The 26,267-nt window shown below is 37.3% G+C and overlaps 1 protein-coding gene across 1 annotated transcript in view; it reads right to left on the bottom strand.

The window, feature by feature from the left end:
* The window catches only part of LOC100369345 (ER degradation-enhancing alpha-mannosidase-like protein 3), a 32,809-nt gene extending 7,002 nt beyond the window's left edge, over window positions 1-25,807 (bottom strand). Inside the window, exons 1-18 of the mRNA XM_085492492.1 lie at window positions 25,605-25,807; window positions 24,821-24,866; window positions 21,323-21,423; window positions 19,981-20,133; window positions 18,798-18,951; window positions 17,817-17,951; window positions 17,340-17,445; window positions 17,121-17,218; window positions 15,552-15,677; window positions 14,978-15,061; window positions 13,445-13,528; window positions 10,754-10,878; window positions 9,368-9,536; window positions 8,251-8,423; window positions 3,140-3,278; window positions 2,972-3,053; window positions 2,463-2,569; window positions 1,797-1,913 (exon numbers count right to left, since the gene is read on the bottom strand). Coding sequence (XP_085348618.1) covers window positions 1,797-1,913; window positions 2,463-2,569; window positions 2,972-3,053; window positions 3,140-3,278; window positions 8,251-8,423; window positions 9,368-9,536; window positions 10,754-10,878; window positions 13,445-13,528; window positions 14,978-15,061; window positions 15,552-15,677; window positions 17,121-17,218; window positions 17,340-17,445; window positions 17,817-17,951; window positions 18,798-18,951; window positions 19,981-20,133; window positions 21,323-21,423; window positions 24,821-24,866; window positions 25,605-25,714 — 2,109 coding nt within the window. The 5' untranslated portion in view covers window positions 25,715-25,807. The remainder of the gene's footprint in view (window positions 1-1,796; window positions 1,914-2,462; window positions 2,570-2,971; window positions 3,054-3,139; window positions 3,279-8,250; window positions 8,424-9,367; window positions 9,537-10,753; window positions 10,879-13,444; window positions 13,529-14,977; window positions 15,062-15,551; window positions 15,678-17,120; window positions 17,219-17,339; window positions 17,446-17,816; window positions 17,952-18,797; window positions 18,952-19,980; window positions 20,134-21,322; window positions 21,424-24,820; window positions 24,867-25,604) is intronic.
* Between the last annotated feature and the right edge of the window lie 460 nt (window positions 25,808-26,267).

Here is a 26,267-nt window from a genome sequence, read left to right as displayed (position 1 = left end):
ACCTATTCTAGGTAAGAGAGGGTTAAGCTCATCTAAACCACACCCATTCTAGGTAAGAGAGGGTTAAGTTCGGCTGCACCACACCCATTCTACGTAAGAGAGGGTTAAGCTCATCTAAACCACACCCATTCTAGGTAAGAGAGGGTTAAGCTCATCTAAACCACACCTATTCTAGGTAAGAGAGGGTTAAGCTCATCAAAATCACACCCATTCTAGGTAAGAAGGGGGTTAAGCTCGGCTGCACCACACCCATTCTAGGTAAGAGAGGGTTAAGCTCAACTAAATCACATCCATTCTAGGTAAGAGAGGTTTAAGCTCATCTAAACCACACCCATTCTAGGTAAGAGAGGTTTAAGCTCATCTACACCACACCCATTCTAGGTAAGAGAGGTTTAAGCTCATCTAAACCACACCCCCATTCTAGGTAAGAGAGGGTTAAGCTTATCTAAACCACACCCATTCTAGGTAAGAGAGGTTTAAGCTCATCTACACCACACCCATTCTAGGTAAGAGAGGGTTAAGCTCGGCTGCACCACACCCATTCTAGGTAAGAGAGGTTTAAGCTCATCTACACCACACCCATTCTAGGTAAGAAAGGGTTAAGCTCGGCTGCACCACACCCATTCTAGGTAAGAGAGGTTTAAGCTCATCTAAACCACACCCATTCTAGGTAAGAGAGGGTTAAGCTCGGCTGCACCACACTTATTCTTGGTAAGAGGAGGTTAAGCTCGGCTGCACCACACCCATTCTAGGTAAGAGAGGTTTAAGCTCATCTAAACCACACCTATTCTAGGTAAGAGGAGGTTAAGCTCGGCTGCACCACACCCATTCTAGGTAAGAGAGGTTTAAGCTTATCTAAACCACACCTATTCTAGCTAAGTGAGGGTTAAGCTCATCTAAACCACACCTATTCTTGGTAAGAGGAGGTTAAGCTCGGCTGCACCACACCCATTCTAGGTAAGAGAGGGTTAAGCTCATCTAAACCACACCTATTCTAGGTAAGAGGAGGTTAAGCTTGGCTGCACCACACCCATTCTAGGTAAGAGAGGTTTAAGCTCATCTAAACCACACCTATTCTAGGTAAGAGAGGGTTAAGCTCATCTAAACCACACCCATTCTAGGTAAGAGAGGTTAAGCTCGACTGCACCACACCCATTCTAGGTAAGAGAGGTTTAAGCTCATCTAAAGCACACCTATTCTAGGTAAGAGAGGGTTAAGCTCATCTAAACCACACCCATTCTAGGTAAGAGGAGGTTAAGCTTGGCTGCACCACACCCATTCTAGGTAAGAGAGGTTTAAGCTCATCTAAACCACACCCCCATTCTAGGTAAGAGAGGGTTAAGCTCATCTAAACCACACAAATTCTAGGTAAGAGAGGGTTAAGCTCGGCTGCACCACACCTATTCTAGATACTCTAAAATACTTTATTTTAGCTGGAATTAATTTTTGCTGAAAAGGCTTTTTGTATGGAATTTATTTTCACTGATTTTCGTGAGTTGAATGTAAAATACAGAAAAACAGTATATTCACTAGATTTTATTTTCACTGATTCCCCCCTCCTCGGCCTTCTGTGAAATCAAATTCCAAGCAAAAATGTAGTATTTTACAGTAAGAGAGAAACAAAGCACCGCATCCTTCCAGGGTAAGACAAATTATACCCCTGATAAGTTTATACTTTGACAACACTGGGTTGGTTACAGTACACAAAACACAAGATAGCAACTATTAATCGGTATTACGTGATCTATACTATCTATACAATAGACACATTCATTTAATCTAGTCATTAATATTACCTTATCAATAAACATGCAATCACCTCTCTCTAAAATCACTATTTTCCCAACTACGTTGTCATTCTTTAGTTGTCCGCACCCCCGGATAGGGTCTGCCACAACTACTTGACCACATACCTGCAGAAGAACATTAACATTAACATCATTGAACATTAACCATTTTATAAGTTATAAAAGTAAAGACTTGTTGACTTGATAAATTACTGACAAAACTACATGTAAAGCACTGTGTGCTGAGAGTATTAGGCATTATAATCATTATGCAAATTAGGTTATTAAATATGCACAGATTTATTCCAAACTAAAAAGGTCTTTTCATTGTCTTAGAGCATCTTTGTATAAAGTATTAATGAAATGTGATGCTTAGTCTAGAGACATTGGTGGGAAAAAACTGACTAAATATTAAGCAAATACTATAATTAATATGCATAGATTTTAACTCCAAACAAACTAGGTCTGTCACAGAGCACCTGTGTACCAAGTTTCATTGAAATGTGATGATTGATTCTTGATGTAACAGAATACGAGACATATTCATACACACTGACAGGGTAACCACAAAGACTCCCATTGTGTGTTCACAATAAAGATTACATATATGCCAACAAAACAATGGCAAAATATTGAGTATACAGGTGTACATATTTTTATGCTTTGTAGGCTTACCCCAAAATGTCCATGTAACTCGAGACCAAACTGAGCAGGACCCGCAGTTAGGACTATATTACCATTGTATGGATTGGAGATAAACTGAATGGCTCTCGGTTGATATTCTGAAAGACATACATGCAAATCAACAATTAACAAAAAAAGTTGAAGTCATTCACAGGAAGAAAACACAACTAGAAACCATATTTTTTGAAACATCTGGAAGTTCCCTAATTATGATGAAATACATGACAGAAGCCACAAAATCTTTTTAACCCTTTCACGACAAGTTTGTTCTTTTCATCACAAATGGTCCTGCACTTTCTTTCGCAAGATTTGGAATAAATGGCCAAATTTTTTTGAGTAAAAAATGAAAATTGACTCAAATTTTGTCTGTTGGTACCAAAATTAGGGTTCATTTCCAGAAATATTGAAGAATATAAAAAAAAAATTCTGGAAAATTTGGGCGAAAGTCTGGTGGTGAAAAGGTTGACATAAAACCTATACCGGTAGGAACATTTGCATACCTTCTTGTGACTGTATCTTAGAGAGTTCAATCATGTCTTGCATAAATAACATTCCTTCCTCTGCATCTTCTGGAGTTGAAGCCTGAGAATTATAAAATCTACACATTAGCAACACTACTCAACAAATATATTAAGAATCTACAGCAATATTTGAGGAGATGTTCTGACCTGTGATGCTGTGTGTAGTAACTGTACTCTACCATCTCGCATTGTAACCATTCGGATACCCATCTGTTTCAATATAGCTTCATGATCTCTGTTCCCAGGGATAAAATCAACTGCTCTCAACTGAGAGCTTTTCTGTGATCTAAAATGTGAATAGAGTTTAATAGAACAGAACAAACCATGTCAGTATTCGCAGCACTATAAAATGTCATGATCAAGATTATGGCTTTGCACACTAGTACAGAGAGGTTTAAGCCCTGCTGCACCACATGCATTCTAGGTAAAAGAGGTTTAAGCCCTGCTGTACCACACACATTTTAGGTAAGAGGGGTTTAAGCCCTGCTGCGCCACGCATTCCAGGTAAGAAAGGGTTAAGCCCTGCTGCACCACACATATTCTAAGTATTAAAGAGAGGTTTAAACCCTACTGCACCACACGCATTCTAGGTAAGAGAGGTTCAAACCCTACTGCACCACACGCATTCTAGGTAAGAGAGGTTTAAGCCCTGCTGCACCACACGTATTCTAGGTAAGAGAGGTTTAAGCCCTACTGCACCACACATATTCTAAGTATTAAAGAGAGGTTTAAACCCTACTGCACCACACGCATTCTAGGTAAGAGAGGTTTAAGCCCTGCTGCACCACACGTATTCTAGGTAAGAGAGGTTTAAGCCCTGCTGCACCACACGTATTCTAGGTAAGAGAGGTTTAAGCCCTACTGCACCACACATATTCTAAGTATTAAAGAGAGGTTTAAACCCTACTGCACCACACGCATTCTAGGTAAGAGAGGTTTAAACCCTGCTGCGCCGCACGCATTCTAGGTAAGAGAGGTTTAAGCCCTTCTGCACCACACCAATTCCAGGTAAGAGAGGTTTAAACCCTACTGCAGCACACGCATTCTAGGTAAGAGAGGTTCAAACCCTACTGCACCACACGTATTCTAGGTAAGAGAGGTTTAAGCCCTACTGCACCACACATATTCTAAGTATTAAAGAGAGGTTTAAACCCTACTGCACCACACGCATTCTAGGTAAGAGAGGTTTAAACCCTACTGCACCACACGTATTCTTGGTAAGAGAGGTTTAAACGCTACTGCACCACACATATTCTAAGTATTAAAGAGAGGTTTAAACCCTACTGCACCACACGCATTCTAGGTAAGAGAGGTTTAAACCCTACTGCACCACACGTATTCTAGGTAAGAGAGGTTTAAACCCTACTGCACCACACGTATTCTAGGTAAGAGAGGTTTAAACCCTACTGCACCACACGCATTCTAGGTAAGAGAGGTTTAAACCCTACTGCACCACACGTATTCTAGGTAAGAGAGGTTTAAATGCTAATGCACCACACATATTCTAAGTATTAAAGAGAGGTTTAAACCCTACTGCACCACACGCATTCTAGGTAAGAGAGGTTTAAGCCCTACTGCACCATACATATTCTAAGTATTAAAGAGAGGTTTAAACCCTACTGCACCACACGCATTCTAGGTGAGAGAGGTTTAAGCCCTACTGCACCACACGTATTCTAGGTAAGAGAGGTTTAAGCCCTGCTGCACCACACGTATTCTAGGTAAGAGAGGTTTAAACCCTACTGCACCACACGCATTCCAGGTAAGAGAGGTTTAAACCCTACTGCACCACACGTATTCTAGGTATGAGAGGTTTAAGCCCTACTGCAACACACGTATTCTAGGTAAGAGAGGTTTAAGCCCTGCTGCACCACACGTATTCTAGGTAAGAGAGGTTTAAGCCCTACTGCACCACACGTATTCTAGGTAAGAGAGGTTTAAGCCCTGCTGCACCACACGCATTCTAGGTAAGAGAGGTTTAAGCCCTACAGCACCACACGTATTCTAGGTAAGAGAGGTTTAAGCCCTACTGCAACACACATATTCTAGGTAAGAGAGGTTTAAGCCCTGCTGCACCACACGTATTCTAGGTAAGAGAGGTTTAAGCCCTACTGCACCACACGTATTCTAGGTAAGAGAGGTTTAAGCCCTGCTGCACCACACGCATTCTAGGTAAGAGAGGTTTAAGCCCTGCTGCACCACACGTATTCTAGGTAAGAGAGCTTTAAGCCCTACTGCACCACACGTATTCTAGGTAAGAGAGGTTTAAGCCCTGCTGCACCACACGCATTCTAGGTAAGAGAAGTTTAAGCCCTACAGCACCACACGTATTCTAGGTAAGAGAGGTTTAAGCCCTGCTGCACCACACGTATTCTAGGTAAGAGAGGTTTAAACCCTACTGCACCACACGCATTCTAGGTAAGAGAGGTTTAAGCCCTGCTGCACCACACGCATTCCAGGTAAGAGAGGTTTAAGCCCTACTGCACCACACGTATTCTAGGTAAGAGAGGTTTAAACCCTACTGCACCACATGCATTCTAGGTAAGAAAGGTTTAAGCCCTGCTGCATGCATTCTAGGTAAGAGAGGTTTAAGCCCTACTGCACCACACGCATTCTAGGTAAGAGAGGTTTAAGCCCTACTGCACCACACGCATTCTAGGTAAGAGAGGTTTAAGCCCTGCTGCACCACATGCATTCTAGGTAAGAGAGGTTTAAGCCCTGCTGCATGCATTCTAGGTAAGAGAGGTTTAAGCCCTACTGCACCACACGCATTCTAGGTAAGAGAGGTTTAAGCCCTGCTGCACCACATGCATTCTAGGTAAGAGAGGTTTAAGCCCTGCTGCATGCATTCTAGGTAAGAGAGGTTTAAACCCTACTGCACCACACGTATTCTAGGTAAGAGAGGTTTAAGCCCTGCTGCACCACATGCATTCTAGGTAAGAGAGGTTTAAGCCCTGCTGCATGCATTCTAGGTAAGAGAGGTTTAAACCCTACTGCACCACACGCATTCTAGGTAAGAGAGGTTTAAGCCCTACTGCACCACACGCATTCTATGTAAGAGAGGTTTAAACCCTACTGCACCACACGCATTCTAGGTAAGAGAGGTTTAAGCCCTACTGCACCACACGCATTCTAGGTAAGAGAGGTTTAAGCCCTACTGCACCACACGTATTCTAGGTAAGAGAGGTTTAAGCCCTACTGCACCACACGTATTCTAGGTAAGAGAGGTTTAAGCCCTGCTGCACCACACGTATTCTAGGTAAGAGAGGTTTAAGCCCTGCTGCACCACACGCATTCTAGGTAAGAGAGGTTTAAACCCTACTGCACCACACGTATTCTAGGTAAGAGAGGTTTAAGCCCTACTGCACCACACGTATTCTAGGTAAGAGAGGTTTAAGCCCTGCTGCACCACACGTATTCTAGTTAAAAGAGGTTTAAGCCCTACTGCACCACACGTATTCTAGGTAAGAGAGGTTTAAGCCCTGCTGCACCACACGCATTCTAGGTAAGGGAGGTTTAAGGCCTGCTGCACCACACGTATTCTAGGTAAGAGAGGTTTAAGCCCTGCTGCACCACACACATTCTATGTAAGAGAGGTTTAAGCCCTGCTGCACCACACGCATTCTAGGTAAGAGAGGTTTAAGCCCTGCTGCACCACACGTATTCTAGGTAAGAGAGGTTTAAGCCCTACTGCACCACATGTATTCTAGGTAAGAGAGGTTTAAGCCCTACTGCACCACACGTATTCTAGGTAAGAGAGGTTTAAGGCCTGCTGCACCACATGCATTCTAGGTATGAGAGGTTTAAGCCCTACTGCACCACACATTGTAGGTAAGAGAGGTTTAAGCCCTACTGCACCACATGCATTCTAGGTAAGAGAGGTTTAAGGCCTGCTGCACCACACGTATTCTAGGTAAGAGAGGTTTAAGCCCTGCTGCACCACACACATTCTATGTAAGAGAGGTTTAAGCCCTGCTGCACCACACGCATTCTAGGTAAGAGAGGTTTAAGCCCTGCTGCACCACACCCATTCTAGGTAAGAGAGGTTTAAGCCCTACTGTACCACATGCATTCTAGGTAAGAGAGGTTTAAACCCTACTGCACCACATGCATTCTAGGTAAGAGAGGTTTAAGCCCTGTTGCACCACATGCATTCTAGGTAAGAGAGGTTTAAGCCCTGCTGCACCACATGCATTCTAGGTAAGAGAGGTTTAAGCCCTGCTGCACCACATGCATTCTATGTAAGAGAGGTTTAAGCCCTACTGCACCACACGTATTCTAGGTAAAAGAGGTTTAAGCCCTGCTACACCACACAATTCTAGGTAAGAGAGGTTTAAGCCCTGCTGCACCACACGCATTCTAGGTAAGAGAGGTTTAAGCCCTGCTGCACCACACGTATTCTAGGTAAGAGAGGTTTAAGCCCTGCTGCACCACACGCATTCTAGGTAAGAGAGGTTTAAGCCCTGCTACACCACACCAATTCTAGGTAAGAGAGGTTTAAGCCCTACTGCACCACACATATTCTAGGTAAGAGAGGTTTAAGCCCTGCTGCACCACACGCATTCTAGGTAAGAGAGGTTTAAGCCCTACTGCGCCACACGCATTCTAGGTAAGAGAGGTTTAAGCCCTACTGCACCACACGCATTCTAGGTAAGAGAGGTTTAAGCCCTACTGCACCACACGCATTCTAGGTAAGAGAGGTTTAAGCCCTGCTGCACCACACGCATTCTAGGTAAGAGAGGTTTAAGCCCAGCTGCACCACACCCATTCTAGGTAAGAGAGGTTTAAGCCCTGCTGCACCACACCCATTTTAGGTAAGAGAGGTTTAAACCCTACTGCACCACACGCATTCTTGGTAAGAGAGGTTTAAGCCCTACTGCACCACACGCATTCTAGGTAAGAGAGGTTTAAGCCCTGCTGCACCACACGCATTCTATGTAAGAGAGGTTTAAACCCTACTGTACCACACGCATTCTAGGTAAGAGATGTTTAAACCCTACTGCACCACACGCATTCTAGGTAAGAGAGGTTTAAGCCCTGCTGCACCACACGCATTCTAGGTAAGAAAGATTTAAGCCCTGCTGCACCACACGCATTCTAGGTAAGGGAGGTTTAAGCCCTGCTGTACCACACGCATTCTAGGTAAGGGAGATTTAAGCCCTGCTGCATGCATTCTAGGTAAGGGAGGTTTAAACCCTGCTGTACCACACCCATTCTAGGTAAAAGAGGTACCCGTAATCCAATTCTACGCGTCTTACCTTTTAGAACTAGATTTTAGATTCTGTGAACAATAGTCTACATGTAATGCATCTGATTCCTGTAGAGGTTTCCTCACCAAATCAGCAAACTGGGCAAAGTTTTGTTTATAATTGTGATTTGGACATGTCCTATCACCATCCAAGAATTCCACTGATATTGGAGGCTGTGGTTCCTAGAAAATAGAACAGCTTATTAACAACACAGAGTAAAAGTTTTCAGGAAATACAATGGATGTGTAATTGTAGTGGTGGACATACTCAAAAATAAAATAAAAATAAAAAGTAAAGATAACATGTATAAAAATAAGTTTCTGGAAATATGAGGAATCATAAACATTTCCTTTTTATTAATTAATTTGAAGATGAATAATCCTATGCTGATTGCTTGTTAGTTAATGACAAGCAAAATTATAATCCACTGTAGATTTGTATGTACATGATTTGTATAAGGAAACAACAAAATGGCATTTTTCACTTTGCGGTCAGACACAAGTAGATCTGAGCTGGATAAATATTTAACCAGTTGAGATAATTGAAATAATCAATGCAAGAACCAATGAAAGCATCCCTTGCACCATGACCTATTCACCACTGTATTGGTGATTATAATTTTCTATACTGGTGTTGCATGGCTAATAAATAACCAGTAAATATAACTCTATACATGAAGTAATGGTTCACCAGTGATTGAAAGAAGGAATGGATGCCCTCATTGCTTATACAAAAGTTCAATTCTCAATGCATAGATTTTAGTGATGCAAACTTGAAGAGTACACTGCTTAATCAAATATTTGTAAAAAATTTGAGCCCATGGTTGTATTTCAACCTTTTCACCACCAGTTTCTTCTTTTCAGCACATTTACACAAAATAGTCCTGTTTATAGTCTGCCCTTTACTTCAGAAGATTGAGACAAAAATGGCCAAATTATTTGAGTAAAAACTAAAAAATTCACTGAAATTTTGACAGTTGTATACTTAGTGAAGAAATGAATGAATGGAGCATACACAAAGCTAAGATTGCATTAATGTCCATCAGCACAACAGCTTTTGGCAAAAAAATTGTGAGCTGTACTGAAAATGATGAAATATAGACACTGAAATGACAAAGTATACTTACAAAGTTTTTGGATGAGGCAGACTGATTTTTAATGTTTCCCAGATAGAGAGGTAGTAAATGAGCTTCTGTGGTGAATAAATAATCATCAACATCAATAAATAAATCTTCAGGTTCAGAAAATAAGAGATATAGGTACTTGAATGTCTCAGCCAAAACAAAGGAATCCATTCTATAATCAAACAAGCCATGCATGGCACAGTCCCTGTTAGTTATTAAATTTAAGATATATAGTTTTGTTTATAGTACTATAGTTGGAACATAAACATGTCAGAAGTATGGATCCAGAAGATGATGCTTGATTATGATGATTTTTTAACATTAAAATGATTGACATCTTGTATCTGATCGTCAAATGAGTACTTGTCCATATTGAGAAATATTGCTCTGGAACAGCATGTTTTAAAACAAAAAGGCCACCAGTTGGCTATTTTGAATACATCTATATATTTATAACCTAAAATTTAAGCATAATCAGTCAAGGCATATCAGCGATATGGCTCTTGAAGCGCATTCATTAAAACAAAATGTCAGCCAGTCAGCCATTTTGAATTCGATCTGAAAAATTAAATGACTCGCATCCAGAACCCATAATGTCCAACGTTATGTACCAAGTTTGAACAAAATCCATCAAAAAATGCTTGATTTTGATGATTTTTTATTCGGCCATCTTGAATCAGATCGTGAAACAAATTGATGTGCATATGTATAATATTATGTACATGTATGATGCATGTGTGAAGTTTGATTGTGATTAGTCCAAGCTCGTCTAAGATACAAGATATATGCACACACGAGAGGATGCATGGATGCATAAAATGTCAATCCATAAGTCCCCGTTTTCGAACTGCGTCCAAATGGGGACTAATAATCAAATCCTTCACAGTCAGGAGTGTTAGTGTTTTGTCTGTAACTATTTTTTTTTTTGTCTGTATTTTTTCGGTGTATTGTGAATTTGTTTAGCATTAAAAAAAAAAAAAAATGTTATCTGCATTCAGAATGAGGTTATAGGAAGAAGTTGGAGCTTACCATTCAAATAAGTTTAATTGTTTTGTATTGCAAATCACCTTAGATGAGCCACTTGAGATCCAGTTCAAGGAAAGCAGAAATGCTTGCATATGTACCCACTACATGTATGCGTGAACATGATCAGTACAGACATGTCAGAATCGCATTCATTAAAACAAAGCTCTCCTTCCAAATTAGTGCGTAAGCATCCTTTAATAATAAAAACAAACATGGCTACCACCAGGGTTTGACCGGACTGATTCCGTTCTAAAACTTTTTGGATTTTGGCAATCCTATGATGTATTCTTGCACTGTACTGTCTTTGTGCATACTTTGAGGTATCCTTGTAGTAACCTCATATTATTAGAAATGAATTCATACCTATCCTCATGACTTCCTGTACGTACATCCTTCATGCCTGCAAAGCCACATGGTACCCTGGCATGCTCATTCAAATTATCAATGATATTTTTACCAACTTCTAAATAGTGTGGATCATTGGTTGCCTGCAATACACAATTATATACATTTAAAGTTACCAACACAGTATTAACTACTAGGCCAGTAATAAACATGTTCCAAATTATTGATGTAAAGTCTAAACACTTTTCTTTCTATGTACTGTATTGCATTGGAAGTTTTATAAACAGGTGCTTCACAACCCAAAATAATATTGGATAATTTTTCTTTCAATGTTACTTGTACTACTTTTTAGTTTTTGTTACATATATATTTATTGCTAACAAGTGACAGAAATGTTCTTTTTCTAAAGATGCAATAAACTATTACTAAAAATAATAATAATAATAATAATAAGGTTACCACCAAAAAACGGGATCACTGTAGTGCTTCCATAGATACATGTACACTTGAATTCTTGTGATAATTTCATGATATACTGTAAAATACTTTATTTTAGCTGGAATTAATTTTCGCTGAAAAAGTTTTTTGGGTGTTTTGTATGGAATTTATTTTTACTGAATTTTGTTGAGTTAATTTTAAAATATAGAAAAAAAAAATAATATACCGTAAAAACCCGCAAATAAGCGCCACCCTCAATTAAGAGCCACTCAGTGAAAATTTGTTACATTTGACCCTCCATTAAGAGCCACCAAGAGTTGAGTGGTTTTGTCAATAAGAACCCTGAAATAAGCGCCAGCCGCCCGGTTGTTTACAATCAGGCAGACACAAGCTTGTTGTGCCTCACTTCCACCCTGCATTGTTTATTGCACCACAGAAGGTGTGAGACAAATAAAGATTATCCCCATAACTTGCCTGATGTCCTGTGTAATTGAGAACGGAAGAATGATAGACGAAAGAAATGCACTGAGAGCATGAATGTGACTGTCAACTTGTCCATTTTATATTTCTGACACACAATCGACCAATTCACAAACTATTCAGTAGTAACTACTAGTATGTTTTTTGCCGAAACACCGAAGGACACGTTGAGATATTCATTGTCAATGTTGTCTTTATAACCAAGTAAAGAACGTCACGATTTTAGAACGCCTTTATCGGAAAATCGGAGGTATCGAAAATACATTCTCACAGACGGACCGGAACAGGAAGTCAGCAGAAAACAAAAGATTTTTTCCTTAGCGTGGGGGAAAACAGAGGTGTTAATCCGGTCCTGGCAACGTTTGAGGGATCGTGACGTAGCTCCGACTGTGAGAATGTAATGATTACGCAGCCCACTCTCGCTGATCGTGATTTTGGGTTATTTTTTGCATTTCATTTGAGACGTTCGTTTTGGGGTGATTCGAGACAAAATCTTCAGGGAAGGAACAAAATAACTGGCATTAGTGTGGAGAGGACTCTCTTGCTGAAAGTAATAAAAATTGAAGTCGAATGGATTAGTTCCACAAACTTGCGCGATCAACTTGTCTTACAGCAAAGTGAAGTCTACGTGACCCGCCTGACCCAAATATTTAAATTAGCTATTTGTGAGAATTGAAAATAATCTGAACTTGTACCAATCAGAAAATGCCTTGTAACAGGCCTGGGCTTTCGTGAATGATTTCGTCTCTCCGATTGGTCACAGGAAATTATTTTTAATACATGTAATTGTTACTTTCTCGGTATCGTTTCGTATTTGGTTATATAGGGGTGGGACTATAGTTTGACCCTGTTTGCGTGGACTGTGAAGTACGTGAATATCATTAACATATCATTATAAGCTGGCTTGATTATGAAACAGGAAATATAAACCAAAGCTGTACTGTCAGACGTCTAGCACAATTAAAACAATGCCCAAGTACCCAAGCTGTAAAAATCTATAGAAAAACGTGTTTTTATTTATTGTTTTTGCCATAAATACAAGTGATTGGGCATCATTTTCTTCATTCGTTCCATGCTTGCTTTGCAAGTATGTCTTCTCCTGTCGCTGCTGGTCAGATCAATTCTATCCGAAACTATTTTATATCGTCACCAAATCAACCACCACGCCAGCCACAGCCACCCAAGTTATTCCCAGTTTTCAAGAAAAAAGTTTGCCGTACAAAACTTGGTAAACAATTGTACAACGGAAGTACAAGTGATTCGAGTGTAGGGTCAGACACTGAAAGTGCTACCAAATCCGACTTCAGGCATCGCTACGCATTGTCAGTAAAATGTGACTTCAGGCATCGCTACACATTATCGATGAAACGACGAATCGTCGTATTTATTTGACATTTGTTATTCCCATAACAGTATTTTTACAGAATAAATTAATTGCAATGATACATCATTAATAATTACTTGTCTATTTTGGTTGTGTGTGTGTTTGCCTATCCCCTTCGCTATTTCACAATGAAAAAGTTTGATGACCCTGGTTTAAGAGCCACTGGCTACAAAGTTGTCAACATGTTACCTCAAATAAGCACCCCCCAGAAATGAAAGTGTTACAAAGTGGCTCTTATTTGAGGGATTTTACGGTATTCGCTGGATTTTATTTTCACTGAATCATCCCTTCAGTGAAAATAGCAAAAATACATATCAAGTAGAAATAAAGTTTTTTACAGTACAGGAATATGTATGTGAACAAATCTTCGCATTTATTGTATATCAATTACAGAAATAAGCAAATACCTTGTATAGAAAGAAAGTACTTTCCACAAACTCTGGCCTCAGAGGATGTTGACCCCAGTACACATTGTAGTCAACAGTAAATGCCTGAAAGATAACACACAAAATAATATATTATGATAATGAGAAAAATACACATACATGAAAATACTGGGATTTTGTAATAAATTAACCGTGTTGTACACCTTTAGCTGCATGGCCATTGTGGCAAAGTCTGACCTATGATTATAATATTACAGACAATAATCAGCCAATAAGCGTGGTAAAACTGGCACAGATTTCAGCTTTAAACCTATTAATACTAATAGCAGATACAAGTGGTGTTCTCACTGGACAAAATAAGCTGTTGTCACAACGCCTTGAGAACGTTGTTATAATGTGTGGGTGAACGTCAGCGTTTTTGACACTGTCGTAAAAGGGGTGGACCAGATCCTAAACGCCGTTGTCACACCGGCTCTTGCACAACGCACTGTGTGAACACAATACGACGGCCAAACGCCCACTATCGCCGACTTATTTATGCTTGTCATTACACAAGATGGCATCAGAGGTTACAGGTTGAATGTCAAACTGGTCAGACGAAAAAAACAAGATTACTGATATCTGTATGGAGAGAATCGAATATTCAAAGAATGGTGGACAGAACGTCTAGGGATGCTGGGCCAATTGTTGTGTTATTCATACACTCGAATAGCGTGAACATGAACCAATCATTTCTCGGTCTTGTTTGACCTAACAAGTTGACGATTTCTTGCTTTTCGAAATCTTGATAAATTGTTCGTCGTTGTCTTCTTCTCATGTGTAAAAACACACAGAAAAACAAGAACAAAGCAATGCAGAAGAGGCCATTTTTCGACTGATCTTTCAATTTGTTTATTGACCTTTCTGTGATATGATTCGTTGAGGGCGCAAAACACCGGTGTTTTTACTGAGAACACGAGCAGACAATTCAGCAGATTATAGATAATATTTGCACAACAAAAAAACAGTGTTAACACTGGTGTTTTTTAGACGTGTGAGAACGTTGCTACAGCCTCCTGGCCAAGTGATTCCAGTCATTAACAACTCTGACTGAAAGGAATTTAGCTCTTTGACCAATTGTTTTATCTATTTGCAGTTTCAGATTGTGACCTCATGTAGTTTTACCACATAACTAAAAGGCAATAGGTATTCTGGTTAATATGATCATGTCCGTGGATAACTTTATAGGTTTGAATTAAGTCAGCATGCTTGAGACGATAAAGTAGAGTTGGCAGTTTCAGCCGCGTCAATCTTTCTGTATACATGATGCAAACACTACTCACAGCAAACACGAACAAATCACAATCCAAAAAGACTATCAGAAATACAGTCTGTTACTGCCAAATCTGTATCATTACAAAGGCACAATACAACAGAGGAGATGTGGCTTCTATTAGAGCATCTAGACATATGATAAATGATAAATTTTTGGTTTTAAATTGTTCAAAAAGAATGAGTGTGGCTTCTATTACGGGGCAGCTTTTAATACAAATTAGATTGGTAAAATCCACCTACCTCAGGAAGAAAATTGTATCTTTTTGTTACTTGGTATAGCATTTCATGGGTTTCAATAGCAGGCTTAATATCTCCCACAAGAACCTGGAAATAGAAGCAACAATTAAGTACATATATTTATGCAACTAACACTACCCTATCACAGAGTCACCATATACATCATATATATTAATTAATCATCCTTCTTAACTTAAAAGCTTCTCGTTAAAGCCTTAAAAACAGAATTTAAGTTTTAATAACTGTTATTATGGGCCACAGAAAATCAACTGTGGATAATGTTATTTCAAAATAGCTTCACCTAACATCAAAAACTTAGTGCAGTAAGGTAAATTAAACAGATAATGTCACAGTATTAAACATTCAAAAATAAACTCTGAATACCATATTTGCTTTATTCCAAGCGCATATGTTTACATAAATGACTGAACTGTTTCTATGGTAAAAATAAACCAGTATACAATAAGTGCAATTATTTGATTATTTGTCTATACACATGCTTTATAAATAATGCCATTTAAAATCTCTATGCTTCCAAGGCAATCATTGATGGATGTTATTCTGTATGGTCGTTTACCTGTAGGCCTGGCCAAAACGCTAATAATGCATCCATAAAGTTCTTGGACTTAGTTGTTGGCTTATGCATATGTACATCAATTAGAAGCGGACCATTGCTAACATAACGCATGATTGCATCATAGTGCTGTAATAAATACATTATAATTAGTACTTTACAAAGTCATTCAAAACATAGTAACCACATAGGGTAAGGCAATTCAATGCTTAGGATAGATATACAGTGAATGGCACAAAACTGTATCTTAAATTACAAAATAATGTATTTATAATAATATAGATATAGTGATTGATTAACACTGTCTACGCTCATAATGCATGACAACGCACTTCTTCAATATGAAGCATTGATTGGATGATGTTGAACTAACTCATTAATATTACGTAGCTCACGATGTCAACGTACCATTTTTTTAGTTTGGCCAATTAGAATTAAACAGTCATTTTGATTTATAAAAATGTATATTTCTAGAAAAATTTTATAACATCTTTCGGTTTCTGCTATTCATACAATGTATGTATTTATAAACTGTCAGAACAATCAACTCCAAAAGTGCAGACATAACAGTACCATATGCAAATTATCTGTCACATGATTCATTATTAGTAAACAACCATCATCCAAGTTCTAAGGCATATTGTACATGATTAATAGACCATTTTCCGTTCACTGCGGGAATCACGCGTTGTGCGTGAAATCGAACAAAAAAACAGGACAAACAAAGGTCATAGCGTCGTAGTGGCGTCAAACATTGCATGTTGTCACACGCAACGTAATATTATCGTAATTGGTATAGTACAGGTGTGATGGTTCAAATACCAAAATGACAACAGTAACAGAAAGACTTCTCTGGCGGCGATGATAAAATACGAACACGGAGCCAACAGATGAGGTTTCAACTGGTACTGGTATTATTATACTCTGCAAACATCAAGTACAATAACGCGGTAAAACTCCAAACCTCCAATAACTAGATACTTAAACTCCAACACAATTCAACGAGTTCGCCGATCTGAACTCAGTGCTGAACAACTCCCCTATATATACCCCCACTGTCTATAAATAGACCATTACATCAGCATACATAATGAGTCTGGAACTTACTACCATTTTCTAGAATGTTCCATTACCTTCTATTGCCTCCTACAGTGTACTATTACCTATTCAACCATTTTCTAAAAAAAAATCTAGAATATTCCACCCAGACACAGTACGGTTCTATAACATTCTCAGTGACACGGACGTGGTAAATAAGTTGTATGCGACACATGCGATTCAACAAACGCGAAAATATTTTGGGGGGTATTTCCATGCTTGATAATGTGCTGTACACATTTGATGATAGACAATTTTGATTAAGTGAGGGTATTCGAAAGCAATACTCATGTTGAAGATCGGCCGGTCGATGTGAGCTACGAAGTAAAGAAATTTGAGTTCAAAATCAAATCGTTTTTGCGGCAGATATTCGACGCGCGTCTTTCATGCATCTTGCGAGATCTTGCAGTTGAATGAAAAATCACCTATTTGAATACATCATAACCTTGAGTTCTTGAGTATATGATATCATACCTTATTAAATCTTTCTAGATAGATCTCTTCACCCAGAAGAATATAGGCTTTAAGACAATATTCATAGTAAGAGTCGATGCCTGCACCAACTCCACTTTCTGTTTGAACACAAATGTATGAATACATGAGGTACAGTGAACACACATGGGTTAGCTGTATTCACTGCAAGAAATGTCACAGCATGCAATGCATAGAGGAAAGTAATTGAATGAAACGTACCTCTTCTAACCCAATCCCCATTGTGTATATTGATGGTGGTACCCACCAGATTATTAGACCGATGTCTTTTTTCCCAAATATACTGCATGGCACGATGAGCTTTTTCCTATAATATTGAGAAATATCAATACAGTTTTACATTCATGATCTTTATATACTTTCATTAAAAACCAGTAAGTTTATAAAATGTTATTAACCTCCCCCTTTTCATCACAAATTCACAAAATAGTCCCGCTTATAGTCTGCACAATCCTTCTAAAGATTGGGACAAAAATTGCCAAATGTTTTTGAGTAAAAACAGAAAATTTACAAAAATTTTGTCAGTTGGCTCCAAAATTAGGGTTCATTTTAAGAAATATTGAAGAAATTAAGAAAAAAGTGCAGAAAAAATTTGGGCGAGAAAGTCTGGGGCAGTATTTGGTTTCTCTGTTGAATACACTAATGTACATGAATTAGATCAGCCTTAGCATTACTTACTTCAAAAATGCTCTCCCCTGTCAGCCTACTGAGGGCAGCAAATTCCAAAATCATAGTGCCAGCACATGCTGTACAAGTGTCTCTCTCTGTACCCGTACGTGACTTGGAATTCACCACTCCATATCTTAAATTTACCTGCCATGAGAGGAAACACAAATAATGATGATAAGTACTTGATAGGAATAATATAAATCAAGTGACAAATGTCACAATATAGAGTCATATTTGTCTAGAATCAATGAATGAAGTTGATTTAACAATCAAGGTAACAGCAACAACGGAAAAGTGTCCAGGTGATCACTCAATCTAAGCCCACTATTTCAAAACCTCCTGGTTTTAGCTAAAATCCCAAACACAAAGGATTGCTTGCTTTGGTATTATATTAAATAAAAGGGTTTGAAATACAAGCATGCCATCCCTCACAAAAATTTGTTTTCAAAAAATAACAAACAGCCTTTCGCGCGAGATAGCTCCACTGTTAGCAATGCACATTTCAATTAGAGAATTGAAGATATCATCACAAAATGAACAAATCTGAGAGAGGTACATCTGTAGTGCCTATATGTATAATATCAAAACAATCACACTTGCGGTTTTCAATAAGAAGTCGAAAATATCACTTTTTACAAAAAATGTAAAAAATATTCATCAAAATTAGAAAATTAAAAATATCATTACAAAAAGAACAAATCTAAGAGAAGGTACATATACACCAAGTATCAAAGCAATAAGAATTGCAGTTTTCAAGAAGTCAAAAAGTAAAAAGTTGACACAGACGACGACATCGGACAATCACTTATATGATAAGCTCCGCTCAACAAATTCGACAGCAAAGCTAAAAAATCAAATCATGCATTGTATAAATGCTTTGACTCAAGCGTACACTGTACCTTGAAACAATTCTCATTGTGGACATTACCACTATAAATTGACTTATCACACACTGTGACAGCTAAAACAATTATTATTATACACACTTACCCGTGGAAATGGCATGCCAGTAGAAGTATTGAATGCTGGCAGTAGTCTATAGCCCAAATCTTTAGCCATATTTAATAACTCATCATTATACCACTGCATATAATCAGAGCTTTCCTTTAATGCAAGGGACATCACATGCCCACCTAATAAACCCCTGCAATGTGAAGACAAATGAGTTATAGCAAGTTAGTCATTACTGTATTACAACCAGTTGTCACTTTCAAGAACAATGCTTTCAAGCATCTGCATCATTTTGATCTCACAGAAGAAAGACATACATGTACTCAAAATATGACCAAGGTTGGTGATGACTGCTGCATTAATAAATTGATATATGTATGTATATGTACATTAGTGAAAAAGCTGAAAATGATTATGCAAATCAGTTTAAAAATGAAAGTTCAATTAAAACCAATCAGGTCTGCAATTTAATATGTCAAGTGAAAAAAGCACAAAATTAAGCATAAAATTCAACCCAAAACAAATCAACTCTATGGACTTGTAATGTACCAAGTTTCATTGAAATCTGATGAGTGGTTTTTGAGTTATCAGTTGAAAAGACACATACAAACATGAATAAATGGGCGGAAACTCAGAGACTCTTGTGCCATCAGAAGTCAAAAATCCCAGTAATTTGGTAATACAAGCTGAATATTTGATAGTTCATTTGTTTATTTAATAATATATTTCCCAAGGAATTGTTTGTGATTTATAGTAAACTTCAATATTTCAAATATAACAAAAAGTGTGTTTTTATTTTTAATTATATTTGAATGCTTTTTAACTCTCTAAACTTTTCTGCACACATACTTTTCTTTCTTTTATATCTGCTTGGTGATATTTCCCCAAATTAAAGTAAGGCTTGAAATAAATGAAAATCATCATTGAACAAATAGTTACTGAAGTGGAGGTCAAAATTCAGCTATAATGACCTGAAGAGAAATGTATACTGAATATTGAATGATACAGAGGTAAGTATAAATTTCATTGTATCCCAAAAATTTAACATAACATTTTTTGTAAACCACCACACATGCACAAAAATAAAACTAAGTACAGGGTCACTGGATTTTTATGAATAAATCTATGTTTATAAAGAGTTGTATTGATGGCCATGTGACTGCGTTCTGTCCAATCAAAAGTATATACAAACGTGATACAGAAGTAATGTAAAAATCCTTACCCCAAAACTCTGATGTTAGTCTCAAAGACAGAGACAACAATGTCTGTGTCAAATGTCACATCACGTATGACAAGCTGAACTGCATTTTCAAACTTCTTATAATTACCAAGCAGTGCTAATGTATCTAAAGTGTCTATCAATGTTAGTGAAAATCTGAAACAAAAAAAAAGACAAAAATGTAGAAACTGGTAATGCATAAAATGTTATATTTCACTGTCACACTTTCCGATTGGTTAAAACAAGACACATGATGCATAAATCAGTGATACATCAGTTTATATACATTAAATTAACATGAAAATGTCACTTAAAATATGAGTCTAAAATTCCAGTACGAGTCTGTTTAAACCAAAGAAATGTTATTGATGTGATATAAATGCATATTACTAATTCACATGGGAGGGTTTTTTGGTTGGCTAACAAGCAAGTCATGAATGAATCAATTTTCCTGTGATGTACCAGACAGTTAGGAAATTTAATAAATGAGGCCCTGTATGTACAATCAAAAAACACCGATGGATTTCATTGAAATAAATTATTATTATTATACTGTGTCTTCTACATTCCAATAAAACACTGAATTCAAAGATGGATGTGTCTGTAGAACCACATCACAACTAATTATTAACGATTTTTAATCACTATACATTACTTTATCACATTGCCTGGGTGACATGAAACATCTGTCATAGTTCTCAACAAACGCTATTTTAGCATTACAGTTCAGACACAAGAAATCTAAATCAAATTTGGAAAATTGTATTTAATGTTTGAATATGGTTTAGTTATTCCGCTTTAAGTTTATTTTGAGAGGGTTTCTATATATTTCAATCAAAAAAAACTCAGGAGGGTATTTGTATGAATAAATGTTCTTTAAGTAATTGCATTACATAGACCGAAGATCTAATTCTGGTTACAAAATGGCAGAAATGCATGGCGAGTTTTTGACAGTAAAATGGCAGCCATTCAGTCATCTTGAATCGGGTCATCAAACAAATACATGCGCATATGTGCTACAGAGAATGCTTGATGTTTACATGAAGAGCATTGTCAGAGCAGTATTTGTTGCAACAAAATGATGTGCATCAAGGTTCCATAATGTGCAATTTATGTATCAAGTTGGAATGAAATTTGTCCATACATGACTAAGGTTCAATTCCAGAATAACAGAAATGCTTGATTTTGATGTATTTTTAGTACAAAAATGACCACCATTATGGAATTTGAAGTGAATATCCAAATGCACGAGACAAGAATGTATGCATGGAGGTCAATCCATAAGTCTTTGTTTTCAGACTGCCTACAAACAGGACTGAATAGTAAAAAGATATTAATAACTCACTTTCCCAGAGCATCATCTACATCACCTCTGCTGGTTTCTTCACCCCTGACACGCCCCTTGCAGCTAAGAGGCATTAATTCATCAGCTGGATAAGCATATGTCTGTAGTAATAAAACAATAATCGCCATTAAAATATGTAGCATATTGGTCAGCCTGGCTTTTATCAGGCCTATTTGAATTTTGTTATTGAAACATATGGCTGTAAGACAATCCTGATTTTATATCAAAGCTGATGCAGCCATAACACACTGAGGTATCAGCATGTATATATGAAGTGTAAAACTGCAAATTAGTTTAATGTTAGAAGTTTATGAACCAATCAGATAATGGGCATGAATCTGGACAATTAACACCAAAAAACTAAAAGAACCAAGTGCATGTATAAGTCCACTACCTCACAAATGCATTTAGTGACAAAGTTTAAAATGACAATACACAATACAATCTATTTTCACTTTAAAGTGCCTGTGCAATGCCCATCCTCACGTTTCCCATTTTAGATCTGTGTCCCACTGAAATGGGCAGTTATTAATTTTTTTGCTGAAAATGATTACTCGTATCCAAGTAAACTTGGGATATTTCTCGTGTTGTAGCCACGCCCACCTATCCTGAAACGGTCGACTGTTTCCGGATTTCAGACTCTCGCCGAAAGTGCGCCACCAAATGCCAAAATGTGAGAGGAAGTCATACCCCTGAGCCGTAATAACACTGGTCATTCAGTATACTTTTAAACGATATACATTTTTCGGTCGGCCTTTTTTTTTTCTTTTTTTTTTGGTCTATTTTCTTTTTTTTTTGGAGAGAGAGTTCTTAGATGTTGTGTTGTGGGCAGTTGCAGTGAAACGTATAGTCATAGTGTAAGTATTGACACGTTTCTAATCGATCCGAAGGTGCGATATCAGTGGACGAAAGCCACTTAACCTCAGATTCTTTTTTTGGGGGGGGGGGGAAACTGTCCTCGTCCATGAAAAAAAACCTAGGTTTAAAGAGAAACGCCGACAACATAAACCTGGTGCAACACTTTTGAAAGAAATAGATTTCGGACCATGATCACCGAGACGGATTACAGAAGAGAGAGACGTCCGGCAAGTGTTTCAAATGAGTTGACTTCTTTTGCGAACATGATTATCATTTTATAGAGACCATTTAGTCCCTGTTAAGTAAAAGGTAGCAATAATTTTGACAGTGACACGAAAACGAAACATCGGACAAACAGGAAATTACACAGCCCTTACACACTGCTAATTGTTTTCATTTTCGAAGGCTGAAAGTTTCTGAATTGTTTGTTGATTGTTGTTCTTTTTTTATCTCCATGCTTGCAGCTTGATCTGTGATAGAGGGACTGTGATATGATGTTATAATTATGACAATCACTCCATGGATCACGCTAACTCGAATCCACTCTGAATTTATCTGTATGTGTGTCGATCTCGATTATTTTGTTATCCAATTAAACGCCGCTTTTAACGCACTTGCCCTCGTCGTGACCCGACGCGTTCACCTATTTCAACAAAATTTGAATTTATTTCCACGCGGCTGTCATTTATTTAGTAACTGTGATTTGTCGTTTTTTTTAATTATTTTATAGTGATCACGATAGTCTAATGTTTAGAATGTCAAAATATGTTCTCTTTTATTTTAATTTTGAAAGTTTTACTCAGACGATCGATGAAATAAAACAGTGTAGTGACGTGCCTAGTAACCTGTCGGTGACGATCACGGTGACCAGCTACACCAGAACGGACATATTTCGCATCTAACTCAACCCCATGCAACAAAAATTGATAGTTTGTGTTCATTATGGTCTATTCCCCCTTTGACAAACAAGTACATAAGTGAAATTTTAGTCAAAGACGAGAAAACTGCACAAGAAATTTGCCTTATTTACACGTATCTGCAATGCAAGCTGCCATGCGACTTCCCCTTCTGACGTCACAAGGGGAATTTCTGTATGCAAATAAGAAGCTAATGAGGAGCCTCGTTTTAAAATACACAAAAATAAAGTTGACGTAGATTGAGTTTAAAACACATTTTTTCACTTAAAACAAATAATTCATGCTTAGAAACATAAAAATTAATAATATTTATGTATCAATGGATAATTTTAGGCGTGAAAATAGCAGCCATTTCACAGGCACTTTAATGTATGACCATATCGACAGCCTGCCTGTTGGTCTGCTATAATTACACAGACTAAAGCTAGCCTGCTAGTTGGTATGCCAGGTTACAATAAGTGAATTACTGTTCTAGTGGTACAATGTACATGTATATTTAATTAATAATGTAACTGGGTTATACGGTACTCTGTGTACGCTGGTACTGATAGCAATTTGCATCTACACCAAACAATATTGATCTTTTGTGTATGCACAACATATGGAAGTTACTCTGTAATGTGTAAATTGGATATTAAAGTAAGAATGTTGAATTGTTCATACATTTTGGTTTACCCTAAAATTAATATACCAATAACTATGAAAGCAGAGGAATTTCAAATCAAGAGACTCCTCTTAATTATACAATGTTTAGTGGCAGATTTTCTGTACAAATGTGCAAGGATGAATGACTGCGATATCCAGTTTTTAACCATTACCTTCCATAAACAAAAGTTTTCAAGATATACTCTCATTTTATATTCTACCATGTAATGTGATAAATGTGATTTACTGTAAATTTATGAATAAATGATGTCAGTCTCATTCAATCAGGAACAAGTTTTATACAGAGGGAGGCTAAAAAAAGAGCATCCAATAACGAAACACAAACTCTTGTTTGAATTTGTATATACATATTTACAAAAAATTACAGATAACAGCATCCATGGTTAATATGAATGGGTGAGAATTACATAAAACTCACAAGTTTATCTTATACATATGCTGTACAAGGAATTTGGTGAAAACACAATTCTGTTAGTGAGAGATATACGTGTATGTATGTATGTATGTACATGTATGTATATGTATGTATATGTATGTATGTACATGTATGTATGTATATGTATGTACATGTATGTATGTATGTATGTATGTATATGTATGTACATGTATGTATGTATGTATATGTATGTATATGTATGTACATGTATGTATGTATGTATGTATGTATGTATGTATGTATGTACATGTATGTACATGTATGTACATGTATGTATGTATATGTATGTAAAAACACTCGAAATTATATGTTAACATATGTCCTTGTCTAGATTACTCAATATTGTTGACAACTGTCTGTGTGTGTGTGTAATACTAAAAAATATGTTAGCATATGTCCATCCCAGATCAACTAAATATTGTTGAACATGTGACCACATACCTCAAGTCACATTTTTTATTGAACTCATACTGGTGTCTCTAGTTCTACTGATGCTTTACAGAAAACACAACACAAGTCAATAAAACTATTTTGATAGGAATTGGAGCTTGACAGGTTTATTGGTCTTAATGAATTATAGCACATTTAAGTTAATTTTCAACACTGTATGGTCTTACTTACCATATATGAGTCAAAAGCATGATTAAACATCTCTAGCACCTGATGTCTGTGAAAAAAATTAGAATCCAGATGATGCATTATTAAATTTACTGTATTTATAAATGTGTGTGTCATGATCATGGAGGTACTGTAAGATACTTTATTTTTGCTATTTTCGCTATAGGAATAATTCAGCGCAAATAAAATCCAGCGAATATACCTTTTTTCCTATATTTTACATTCAACTTGTCAAAAATCAGTGAAAATAAATTCCATACACCACCCAAAACGTCTTTTCCGCGAAATTAATTTCAGCTAAAAAAAGTATTTTACAGTAATGAATTTTTGTTTTAGAGGGCGGGGGGGGGGGGGGGGGGGTGATACATGTACAATTGTTTTTGCCCAAAGACAAAATGGAAGATTCAAACAAAGGGAGTGGAAGTTGCAGTCTGCAGAGTAAACCAAAAAATATCAGGATCAGATTATTCCATGATAGAAAAAAAATATTATAAGTGTTTTAATCTATATTGAATTTCACCACAAATCATAGAATAAGACTGCTACGTACTGACTCTATTATGATAATTGTACGATCCACCGTATTAAAGCGGCTTTGTGTATATTATTAAACAAACACCCGGCAAAGTTGTACCGACAACATAAGGCGAATATACATAAGTTCAGAATTTACAACTATAATCGTACTTTGTCTCCACCATAACGGTTAGATATTGCAATCAATACTAGTATATTAGCTAATTGACGATGAATCAACTTGGTAATAATGACTGATAAACAAACTTACTTGAGAGCGGACTTGTCCACTGCTTTTCCGTGGCACTGGAAGAGGGCGTAGTTAGAAAAAAACACCAAACACATATATAATATGTTCATTAATATGTTTACAGGCCCCATGATAAATCCCTGTGCCGTCTACCCTTCTTTTACACGATATTATCTCCACCGAGTCACGACATCTTGCCTTCACTGAACGACATCGCTGCCATATTGAATATATATCATATCTCGTACATTCACGCGTGATCTGCATAACGACGTGGCATTTAATAACGGCGACGCTCATTTGTTTTGCAGGAATCACCTTATTCAAACTAACAATATTTTAAGACGTGGGTTTGCACACGGGTGGTAGTTTTCTGTTATATTTTACACTTAATGTGTGTCCTGTACATTATATTTTCACTGAAATGAATATTTATTAGTCTGTTTAATTTTATATGAAATTATTGGTCTAAAAATAACAATAACTAATGACCATGATTCCCGTGCCTTTAGTTACATGCCGAGTCGCTGTGCGCCGATCTCGTACGCTGGCTATTACTAGTAATCTCCCCGTATACGACAGAGTAAAAAACTTGAAAAGCAGACCTATTTTGGGTCTCACGCTACGAATAAACTCTCTATAGATGACAACTTGAAAAACGCGGAAAGCAAGGCTATTTTGGGT

The sequence above is a fragment of the Saccoglossus kowalevskii genome, chromosome 17 (assembly GCF_978046115.1).
Source record: "Saccoglossus kowalevskii chromosome 17, keSacKowa6.1, whole genome shotgun sequence".
Classification (NCBI taxonomy): domain Eukaryota; kingdom Metazoa; phylum Hemichordata; class Enteropneusta; family Harrimaniidae; genus Saccoglossus; species Saccoglossus kowalevskii.
Note: the sequence above shows the minus strand (reverse complement) of the source record. Positions and strands in the feature narration are given on the sequence as shown.